Below are 10,237 nucleotides of genomic sequence, written 5' to 3' on the forward strand. Positions count from 1 at the left end.
CAAGTAGTATAACGCACCACAAAAGGAAAGATGCAATCTTTTGAAATTCTCCATCTGCACGTTAACATGCATGTGTGGATTTAATTCCTTTATTATTATTTTTTTTTTGTCTACATGTTTCCTTTTACTTGTTGTCGGAGGAAGGAAGACTTCTTGCCCACACAATGAAAATCATTCTTTTCTTCATGCCATCGACCCCTTATTCTCTTACATACTTTGGCCCGTCTTTTTATTCTTCGTTTCAAAATATTTCTTCCAAGTCTAGATCAAATCATCAAGACCTCGTGGATCCGCACAAGTTCAGCGATAATGGGCGTTCTTGGAGTCTTCGCCAGACGCTTGGACGCGTTGGTCGGGTGCGTAGCTACATTACATCACAGTGCATGTCACGCATGAATCGGGAGATTAATCTTGCAAAATCGTTCTTTTTTTTTTATACATCTACGTGATTAAGTTATGTTAGGAGGATGGGATTGGTCATTCAAAATGGACTAATCAATTAGTCTAGATCTTGTTATAGTCATTGGATCATATATGTATGAACGCAATATCTGTATAAATTCCTATTGCTTGAGCAAACGTGAAGTATTTGGATCTTGTCGGGCAATATCATATTGGCTAAATCTGATAAGTTGTTCGTTTTCCGACAGGCCTGGAGTGATGCTCCTTTTTCCATTGTAAGTTTGAGTTTACTGCACAATACTATCCTTTCGTCATTAGACCGATAATGTCGAAGAAGAATGTGAAATCAAGAACGCTAATGATAATCAAATGGTTGATCGTTGCAGGTATGCATCCATGAGAGCAATAGAGAGCCCTTCAACCCTAGATGATCAGCAGTGGCTAACCTACTGGGTCTTATACTCCTTCATAACGCTATTCGAGCTATCTTGTCATCAAATTCTAGCATGGTAATAAATGCATGCATGCCCATGCACGTCCCATTCCATTTAATTCTCTTTTATATAGTAATCAATCAAGTACGTTGATGTATCATTCGCAAATATCATGCATGTGCGTAATGTTAATCACGGTGTATATATCAGGCTACCCTTCTGGCCGTACATGAAACTTCTATTCTGCATGTGGCTGGTGTTACCAATCTTCAACGGAGCTGCATATATTTACGAGAATTTGGTGAGGAAGTACGTGAAGATTGGTTATTACGTGAGCTCAAATTATTCGGACAGCCAAAAGAAGGTCCTTCTCATGATGAGCCTCGATGCAAGAAAGTCTGTTGAGCGTTTCATCGGAAGATATGGACCCGACGCTTTTGATCGGGTCATCAAAGCGGTAATATTTCTCTTCCATTTTCTTCCATTAACAAGACAGTCTCTCTTTCTCTAACAGAGACTTTATATTCTTGATTTCAAATTAGTCGGTAATCGTGCAGGCCGAGAAGGAAGCGAAGAAGCAGAAAGAGATAAGATCTTAGTTCGTTCGTTCTTTATACTTCACAGAACACGCAAATATGTATTCAACTCATATTTAACAGTTCTTCGTGTAAAGAACATTTGAGAACGGTTTATATTCATGTTGAACTCAGTATAAAGATAGTTTTGTGTCTAGTTCGCCATGTCCCTTGTGAATGTAACAATTGAAGGTTATAAAACATGATGCTGTTCTTAATTTGGAGTATGCATGCAGGCGCATGCAACGAACGATAGTGATGAAACCCTGGTACGCGCGAATCTTTGAATGAAATCCGAGAAGCAAAACCAACCTTCCATGATCGTCATGCAACATAACCGCACAATACTGCGATCAAGTTAAAATAGATTAATTGATCGCAGAAACCTAAGGAGGACAACAATACATGGATAGACAAAACCCAGTAAAAGCAATCGTAAATACAAGGTTCGTACTTCATCTTAACTCTGGTGGCAAACACGAGTTCTTCCAGAATTCAAGCACTCGAGGAAACAATCCAAAACTTACAGACACAGAAATTTAGAGTTGCAGAATTAAATTAACTCGGCACCAAAAACACTTGCTGCGATCACATTAGAGAAACTAAAGGAATAATTAACCAACCTGTCGAATTGGCTTTCACACGACCCCAAAATGCTTCCCAAAAATCAGCCGGAGATCGGGGAGGTCACCCACTGAAGGGTAATAATAGCAGCCGTTCATCCTCGATCACCGAACAGCAATTGCCTGGAACAGGAGAATTAGCAATTATGAAGCACGGCCTTCATATACTGTCGGTGTAGAACCTCGTCCGCTAGAACTCATATATCTTTGCTGACTTCACTTGAGATTCTGGAACCATAGTGATTCCGGCAAAAGGGATTGTTGAATGAATGGGCATGGAGTTATCATCGTCCACATTCTTATTCGGTTTCAGAATGTGCTTTGCTCCAGCGCTCAGTTTCGTTGGACCTGGTTTGGCAGCTTCAGTCAGTTTAAACGATTGACCGCCAAGCAAACTCACAAACCCATCCTTCTGAATCCCATCCTGAAGACATACCGTGCTGCTTGCTCTTTCCCCGTTTGAGTCCAGCTTGAGTGATGGATTCTCTCTCGATATTGGTAGTCCCACTCCATGCCTTTGCAGTTTTAAGTTTGGCTTACCATGCTTCTGGAGATCATCCACTCCGACGGCAGGCCTCTTCTTGGTTTTCTTACAAAAACCAGGAATTTTGACACCGAAAGAATTTGACCTAGTGCCACCTCCTAAATCAGTTCCGTTTCTATAGCTCATGCTAACAGCAGAAGTCGGTTTACTCCGTGGGAGCACAGGCACAAATGGCGGGCGTGGGCAAGCTACAGGTGACACAACCAGAGGATTGTCCACTTGTGAAGCCATGGTATTGTAGGGAAAAGAAGTAACTGGTGGATAATGCATATGTGGAGTTGGGAAAAAGTTGTTTGCAGGTGTACCATAGGAATGATGAATGCTGCCTCCATCACAAAATGATTGATACTGAGGACTTGGGGCACTTCCCCGCTCTGATGCATTCGGTATTGGTCTCCACAGGGATAGATCCTTAGAGAAGCTCTTCAATTGCGACGGTGTAGGCTCTCTAGATTCTGCGGCTGGACGACTGAAAGTAAACCGAGGTAGTTCCTTATGGGAGCTTGGTAACTGCCACTGCTGTGCTATTTGCTTTTGTTCTCTGAAATCTGGACTTAGAAAAGGAACAGTCGGAGCTGATGTTTTAGGATGAGGGAGACTCTGCTGGTTTTTGAGCTCTGGACCCCTATTCATCTGTTGACAGCTCTGATGAGAAACGGATCGTGAAGCTAGTTGAGAGTCTGCTCTTAATGTTTCAGCTCCAACCATAAAGGGCTCAGGATGGTTAGTCAATTGGAAAACCAAAGGAGAATAAGGATGGTGAGTAAAAGGTCGGTGTTCTAAATAGGGATTTCTTTGTGCTGAAACTTTGCCATCTGGAAGTACTACCTCACTTTGCCAGCCAATGCAGGGATTGGAAACTAAGGATTCAGGAGCTTTTTGGGGAGATCTGAGATGAAATGCGTTTTGACTTTCAAATGAGGGGTGTAGAGTTCCTTTTGGTTTTCGCGGAGCTGAATATGCAGACCAGTCATGTAAGAAAGGATTATTCTCCGAGAAACTGTTTTTCAGACTACTTGAAGGTTGATGCTCTATTATGATTTGTTTATCAGTCCAAATTTTCCCATCCTCGGATCCATGTGTCTCCCTGCTGCTTCTACCAACAGCGACATCTTTTCCCATCAGCCGCATCGTCACTGGGGTGGTAGTTGGCAACACATGATCTGCATTTTCCTTGAAGTAAATCACCCCCTTCCCTTTTTGGGTCTCAAACAGGTCATACTGTCTGCAAGCATTAACAGGGATGTTTTTCTGGTTTATGTCTGCATCAAGCGGGTAAGCCGAACTGCTACGCCTTTCAAAGTTTTGCCAGAAAACATCAGCTCTGGTTGTGTCTTGAGATTCCAAGCCACCTTGGTTGGACAGCAAGCTCAACCTTGAGTTCTCTACAGAAAAATTTTCCATGGGAAACAAGTTCAGCTGATCTTTTTGCGCGCTCTTTCTACAAAACAATTCTCTTTCAATCTTGAATGGTCTCCCATATTTCTTGATTGGATCAGACTTTCATTAGGCAAGAAATTTGAGGAACCAGGTACCATGTCCCACTTCTTTACCTGGGTATGCATAGAACCACTTGAGTTCAGCTGAATCAGCTCACCATGTGAATTGAGTGGTAAGCCCAAAAAATCCTCATCCATAGATTTTCCAGTTAAGGAAACAATTCTTTCGCTCCACTCAGGCAAGTGAGTCAAGTTACCGCTCAAATTCCTCGGAGGAAGAGAACATAATGGTTGTTTAAGTACAGCATAGTCAGCTGCATCCTCCACTGAAGACACTGATGACATGGAAAGCCTCCCACTCAAACTTCCGTTGATCGCAAAACAAGATGAAGACGATCTTGTAACAGCCATTGCGATGGGTTTCTTTCCACAAAAATCATGGTTGGCACCAAGAAAGCATTTCATCAACTCTGTACCAGAATTTTCAGGCCTAAATGCACTACTGGCTACACTAACATTTGAGCATGATGCAGCCCTTCCATTCACTGCCCCTTGGAAAGCACGGTAGTCCACATTTTGGGGGCTGTCATCCACAGCCAACTTCATCTGACCATACATTTTGAAATGTTCATGGGAAACCCTTGTAATTTGACTTGGCGAATTAGATTCTTCTGACAGATTCACAATATGCTGACAACTAGCTTGGGGCCTCACATGACTTCTTATATCAATATGATGACAGGTATCTGGCAATTGTCCTTTTCGAGTAATGGCTTGATCCTCAGTTCCATCTTTCCCACTATCAGAGAGGTTGTCCCCAGCTCCAATTACTTGGACCAGATCTCCTCCTCTTCCAATCAATTGACCATGGTCCTCATCTGCAGGAGCATCAAGCATGTACATAAAACAAATTTTCAAAGTTTAGCTCCGGTAAAAATTTAATCTTAAACTATAGCAAGGGACTCTTGCCTGTGTAACCTGCATGCCCGCCGGATTGTTGAAGACTGGCCTGAAGATTTGATTTTGCTTGGGTCCCGGACTTATCATCCTTAATCAAGAACCTCACATGCTTTTCAACTAGTGCAGTCTGAGAATTTACGTGGGCACTGCTCTGTCTGTTACAGACTGTAGAATCTTGCCCAGAATAAGATCTTGCACGTTTTTTGAGAATGCCACGAACAGGACATTCTGGTTTCTGGCGCTTGGCAATAGACTTACATGGTTCCATAGCCTTATGCTTCTTTGGTGAAGATAAAGAGTTGAGACTGGGCTTTTCCTTATTTATGCTTGCAGCATCTAGTATGTCATTTTTATTCTTCTTGTTCCATAAACAATTCACATTTCTGCTCAAATGGGATGCAATTTTCCGCCTAAGCTTTGGACTACTCTCCTGAAACCAATTTAGAAGATTTCAGCTAGATGATAGAGAAATACTTTCCATCTGCAAGAAGTTGGCATAATTTAGTAGAAGAGCTTGGCCACAAAAGAAATTCAGTTTTTGGCACTAGGTACTGATACTGCATGAAGCACTTTAGCTTCAACAGATAATAAGCATGTGCCCATATGCACGTGGGATTGAATCTTGCCGAGAATGAGATCTGAGGAAGCATTGTCGATTTCCAAATTTATGCTTGTGTTGCTATGACGAATCCCAGCACTGTAAACAAACCTTCATCGATATCTAGAGATATTCCCGATGCAGCAATTTCTACCTATTACTCCTATTTAGACCAGAAGAAACCACACATTCCTTCCCCTCCTTCAGTTACGTGCAATTTTCGAGTTTCTTGGATAGACAAATGTTGGCTGTGAAAGCTGTGGATAGTTTCCAGCTTAAAGAAATATTGAAGATGCCACTTCTTCGAGGCTATTGGACAAAATCTCCGACTTTATTTTTGGGCCATCATCTGTCGATTTTTCAACAGCTACCAGAAAAAAAGATCACTCAAAGGCCCTTTGAGCGGGATCAGTTGCTCAAGTACTTGTCCAATGACCAATTCAGGGCATAAGCCATATACCTTATTCTAAGCCTAACCCATGTTCCTCTAAAACAAAACCAAATAAAAAATGCTCATCTCGTGAAGTCTAACTATTGAAGGTCAAATGGATGCCTGCAACAGGAAAGCATCTCTCTTTTAATCAGTTATGTTGGCAAAGGAAGGAATCTTGGAGCCTTTCATAAAGCTAGAATGTAAAAATATAACCTTTCAATGACCTATAAGACACATAATTTTTCTAGTTCTGAAGAAATGGTTCTCTACATCCTCTATGAAAAAAGGCTCTTAAGTATGAACATCACGGAATATGAAAGCTGCAATGGAAGCTGCACTACCATTGGCTATTTAAGAAGTCAAGAAATTATGGCCATATAACTCCCCAAGCTATTGTCTGCTCCAACTTTCGCCTCCTTTGTTTGTGTCTTTTCTTCATTTTCAAGTGACTCAGATCTAATTGCCAACAATAAAACTTAGAGAACACAGCAAAACGCAATTTCACCTTTCAGCGATAATCTCCATGGATATAGATGTATCAATAGATGACATTCTTAAGAGGCAATTGGGAGCAAGGTGATGGCAAGGTTTAAGTTATGGCTCAATTCACCAGAATTACCACTTTCAAGTTTTTATAGGTGGGCCCAAATAGTTGACATTCAACTTGTCCATTCATATAGTTGAGCCCCAATACAGACTTGACTTCTAAGCCGATGCTAGACCATATGATCTAAAATATAACAGTGATATAACCACATATTAAGAGTTCCCTGTGAGTTTCATTTCATGCAGATTTAACTGTTGATAATAGAGATTTAAATAAGGTACTCTTGGCCAAATTAACCTCTTGTATCTTGCAGGTGATTTTATCAGCACCTCCGATCAATATTGGCCTTCTGTCAGAACCAAAAGTTTAGGATAGAGTAGATGGTGATTAATAAGTTAAACATTTGACCAGTACATTGTTTTCTAGGATGTACATTTCCAAATAGGAAAACCCTTTTTTTCCCTTTGAGGACGCTATTATAATAGAACAGCTAACAAAGACAACATTCCATCACCAAAGCTCAAATTGGATACAATCTCAATGGCACTTAGCAATTGAAAAGTTAATAAAAAAGAAACCAATACAAGTCAGAAAAGCTAAAGATCCTATTGGAGCCAATACAAGCTCCAAAATAGATGCAGATGCTCCGGTATGAATGAGCAATCAGCAAGAGCAAAGTCAAGATTGAAAGAGGTTGTCAACATAACAAAAATTCCGGCATATTGAATGCATATGAAACCTGATTCCTAGACTGAAAAGTCAAGACAAGTTATCCCTAGTAGAGAAGTACACCTAAAATTAGCAGGAAGAAAGAAGTCATGCGCTCTACTTTGACATCAACACGCAAAAGCACGATTATCATCCCTCATATGGAGTCATAAAAAATCTTCTAGTGCAAGATATCTTGCCAATCATACTTAGACAAAGTGCCATAGACGTCCGGATATCTTGCCAACTACACCTTAATGTACATTGCATATTTTGACACGTTGACATCGCATGTTATTCAGTGAATGTACCGTCTAACTAGTTATGAATGGGCAGTGCAAAAGCTGGAAAGAACCCTAATGTTCTGGACTAGTGCCTGTACCAAACATCCCACCTTTAAAAGCATATAGACGGTAAAAATCAAATCGATTATTTGACCTTATCGTCATTCATATGGTAACAACTACACAATATTACATCCTTGGATACTCAGCGATCGAATCCGGATGAGATCCCCATCAATAATCCAGTATGAAGGAGAATCTCTCTCTCTCTCTCTCTCTCTCTCTCTCTCTCTCTCACGCAGACACAAACAGCACATGACTAAGAGAAGAATATCATAGAATCTACAAGCTTATTTGGCATCGACACCAGAAAAACCCTGACTCCAAAAGTGGGATGCTTACCAGGAACTTAATGTTCGAACAAGGATCAGTATCGGAGTGTCACCATCCTCACAATTTCACTGACTAGTTAGTAAGATTATATCGCATGCAAACACCATCTACAATACGATGGATCATGCCTAACACACCCTTGATTGAGCAATTAAATCTTTGCCCAAGGTGCCGATTTCTGAAACAAACATACGAACTTCCCTTCCTGAAGGCACCCCATAGACGCATTTCCACCTATTCGTCCATCCCCAACCCAAGAATGAAATTGAAGATACAACTCCGTGAGAACTTAATCAGTAGAGGAATGTGAACCCATGATTACATATCCTACAAAATACTCCCAACAGTGAAGGTGAGGAAAAAAACAGCATCATCAATCTAGGATACGCTTGCAAAAACCGAGGAGGAAGAGATCACTATCTTAGACTTATAAAAAAGAACACCCTCCTCAATGCTCAAACCGTACTACACAGCTGGAACACCCACCCCCCACCCCCCACACACACTCACAACCAAAGACATTGCCCTCTCCTAGCCACCGAAACACAGCTGAAATCACCCCGCCGAGCCAGGAGAAACCCCATCTCTCGTGGTTCTTTTAACTTTTCTCTTTGTCTCGAATCTCATTTCTTCTCAGCTCACACAACCAAGTACAACTGCGAGGGCCATTGGTCGCGTTTTGAAACGTGTACGGTCCCTTGATCAGCTTTTCCGCCAGTGATTTTATGGGCAAGGCAAGTGAAAACCGACCGACGGAACGTGGCAAATCAGACTACGGTTCGCTAATCGGCTCAACTTTTTTCCATAATCATTACCCTAATGTGGACACAACGGATCAAATGCCAAGCAATCCAAGGCCTCCAAAAACGCGAAATTAAGCGAAACAGACATTATTCCATGGCGTAATTTGCGTACCTTGTTAATTGACCCATTTCCACTGATCTTCTTCAACGCCTTCTTCTTCTTCTTCTTCGCCTTCTTGTTCTTGTTCTTCTTCTTCTTCTTATGGATTTTCCCCACGGCTGACACGCGAGGCCACACAGTGTTCTTCTTTTTCTTCACCTTCTTCTTCCTCAAATTCACAGCATCGGTCGCTTTATGGCGAGACTCGTCTTCTCGTTCTTGTTCCTCCTCGTCCTCCTCCTCGTCTTCAGCTATCGTCGAGTCCTCGCGGCCGCTAAACCTCTGGACCTGCGGCGACATGGCGAAGATCTCGACAATAGAGCGCTTCTTCGGCGCTCTCGACTTGGCCTTCGCCTTCATCTGCCGCTTCTCCTCCTGCCTAGCGAGACAACTGTCCACGTGCGCGTTCACGGCGTTCACCGTAGCCGCCGTCAGGACGCCACAGACCGGGCAATCGAAAGTGATGATCTCCGATCTCGGCGGCTCGCCCGAGCTCGGCCGCGGCTCCCCGAGGCTCGACGACCCCGTGGAAACGAAACCGCGCGCGCCGTTGGCGCCCCGGGAGGGCGCGTGGAGGTCGTCACTGGTTGATCTGGCGATCTCGAGCTCGCGGGACCACCAGCGGGACTTGGCGACGGACATGGGAGGGAGGAGAGACTCCGCGACTTCCCGAGCGATCGCGTCATCGCGGTCGCCGCTACTGAACGGCCAGCATTTCGCGGCGTCCTCGCTCCTCATCTTCAAGGCGTACTCCCTAGAGCACGGACAAAACCCCCAAAGATTAAGAGGGAGAGAGAGAGAGAGAGAGTAATCATGCATGGGGAAGACGAGAGAGAGACTTACCGTATGGAGAACCCTCCGAACGAATCCGCCATGATTTCTCAGCTGTACGCAAGCAATCGCCGCGAAAGAGATGCCAGAGAGCGAGGGAGCGAGAGCGAGAGCGAAAGAGAGAGAGAGAGAGAGAGAGAGAGAGAGGGAGCTCTTAGGCGAAGATGGACAGCGAAGCTAGACGCAAGTAGAGCTCAACCCACGGAATCCGAAAGCGAAAGAGAGAGAGACAGAAGCGAGAGGTGTTCGTCAATGGAGGAAACATTTTGGGTTGCTTTGATGCGCAGATGAGAGAGAAAGTAGAGAGAGAGAGGTGTTGTTTTCCCGCTCTGGGGAGGTGATGATAGCTTTACCTTTCCCTAATTTATGACTGACAACGACCTATGAGACCCCAAGCGAACGCTCTAAAGCAAAGTGATAAAAAGAATATTTCCTTCCCTCCCCCCTCCCCCGCCCCAAACTCTTTTCTTTTTATTCTCGTTTCCTCTTACAATATCCTCCCTCCTTGGAAAATTATCTTCTTTTCTCTCCTTCGCCCCTCTCCTTACATTTTTCCTTTTCGA

The 10,237-nt window shown here is 43.1% G+C and overlaps 2 protein-coding genes across 2 annotated transcripts; one reads left to right on the forward strand and one right to left on the reverse strand.

The window, feature by feature from the left end:
* Positions 1–233: 233 nt before the first annotated feature.
* LOC115732350 (HVA22-like protein f) lies at positions 234–1,629 on the forward strand. Its single transcript, XM_030662993.2, has 5 exons — positions 234–356; positions 651–677; positions 789–911; positions 1,047–1,293; positions 1,394–1,629. Exons 1-5 carry the CDS (start codon positions 310–312, stop codon positions 1,433–1,435), a joined length of 486 nt encoding a protein of 161 aa, XP_030518853.2. The 5' UTR covers positions 234–309; the 3' UTR covers positions 1,436–1,629.
* A 194-nt stretch (positions 1,630–1,823) lies between these two features.
* Positions 1,824–10,013, reverse strand: LOC115730190. Its single transcript, XM_030660792.2, has 5 exons — positions 9,798–10,013; positions 9,687–9,767; positions 8,856–9,597; positions 4,987–5,407; positions 1,824–4,895 (listed from the first exon to the last, which is right to left on the reverse strand). The coding sequence occupies exons 2-5, from the start codon at positions 9,716–9,718 to the stop codon at positions 3,994–3,996; spliced, it is 2,097 nt and encodes a 698-aa protein (XP_030516652.2). The 5' UTR covers positions 9,719–9,767; positions 9,798–10,013; the 3' UTR covers positions 1,824–3,993.
* Between the last annotated feature and the right edge of the window lie 224 nt (positions 10,014–10,237).

Source organism: Rhodamnia argentea, chromosome 10 (assembly GCF_020921035.1).
Source record: "Rhodamnia argentea isolate NSW1041297 chromosome 10, ASM2092103v1, whole genome shotgun sequence".
Taxonomy (NCBI): Eukaryota; Viridiplantae; Streptophyta; class Magnoliopsida; order Myrtales; family Myrtaceae; genus Rhodamnia; species Rhodamnia argentea.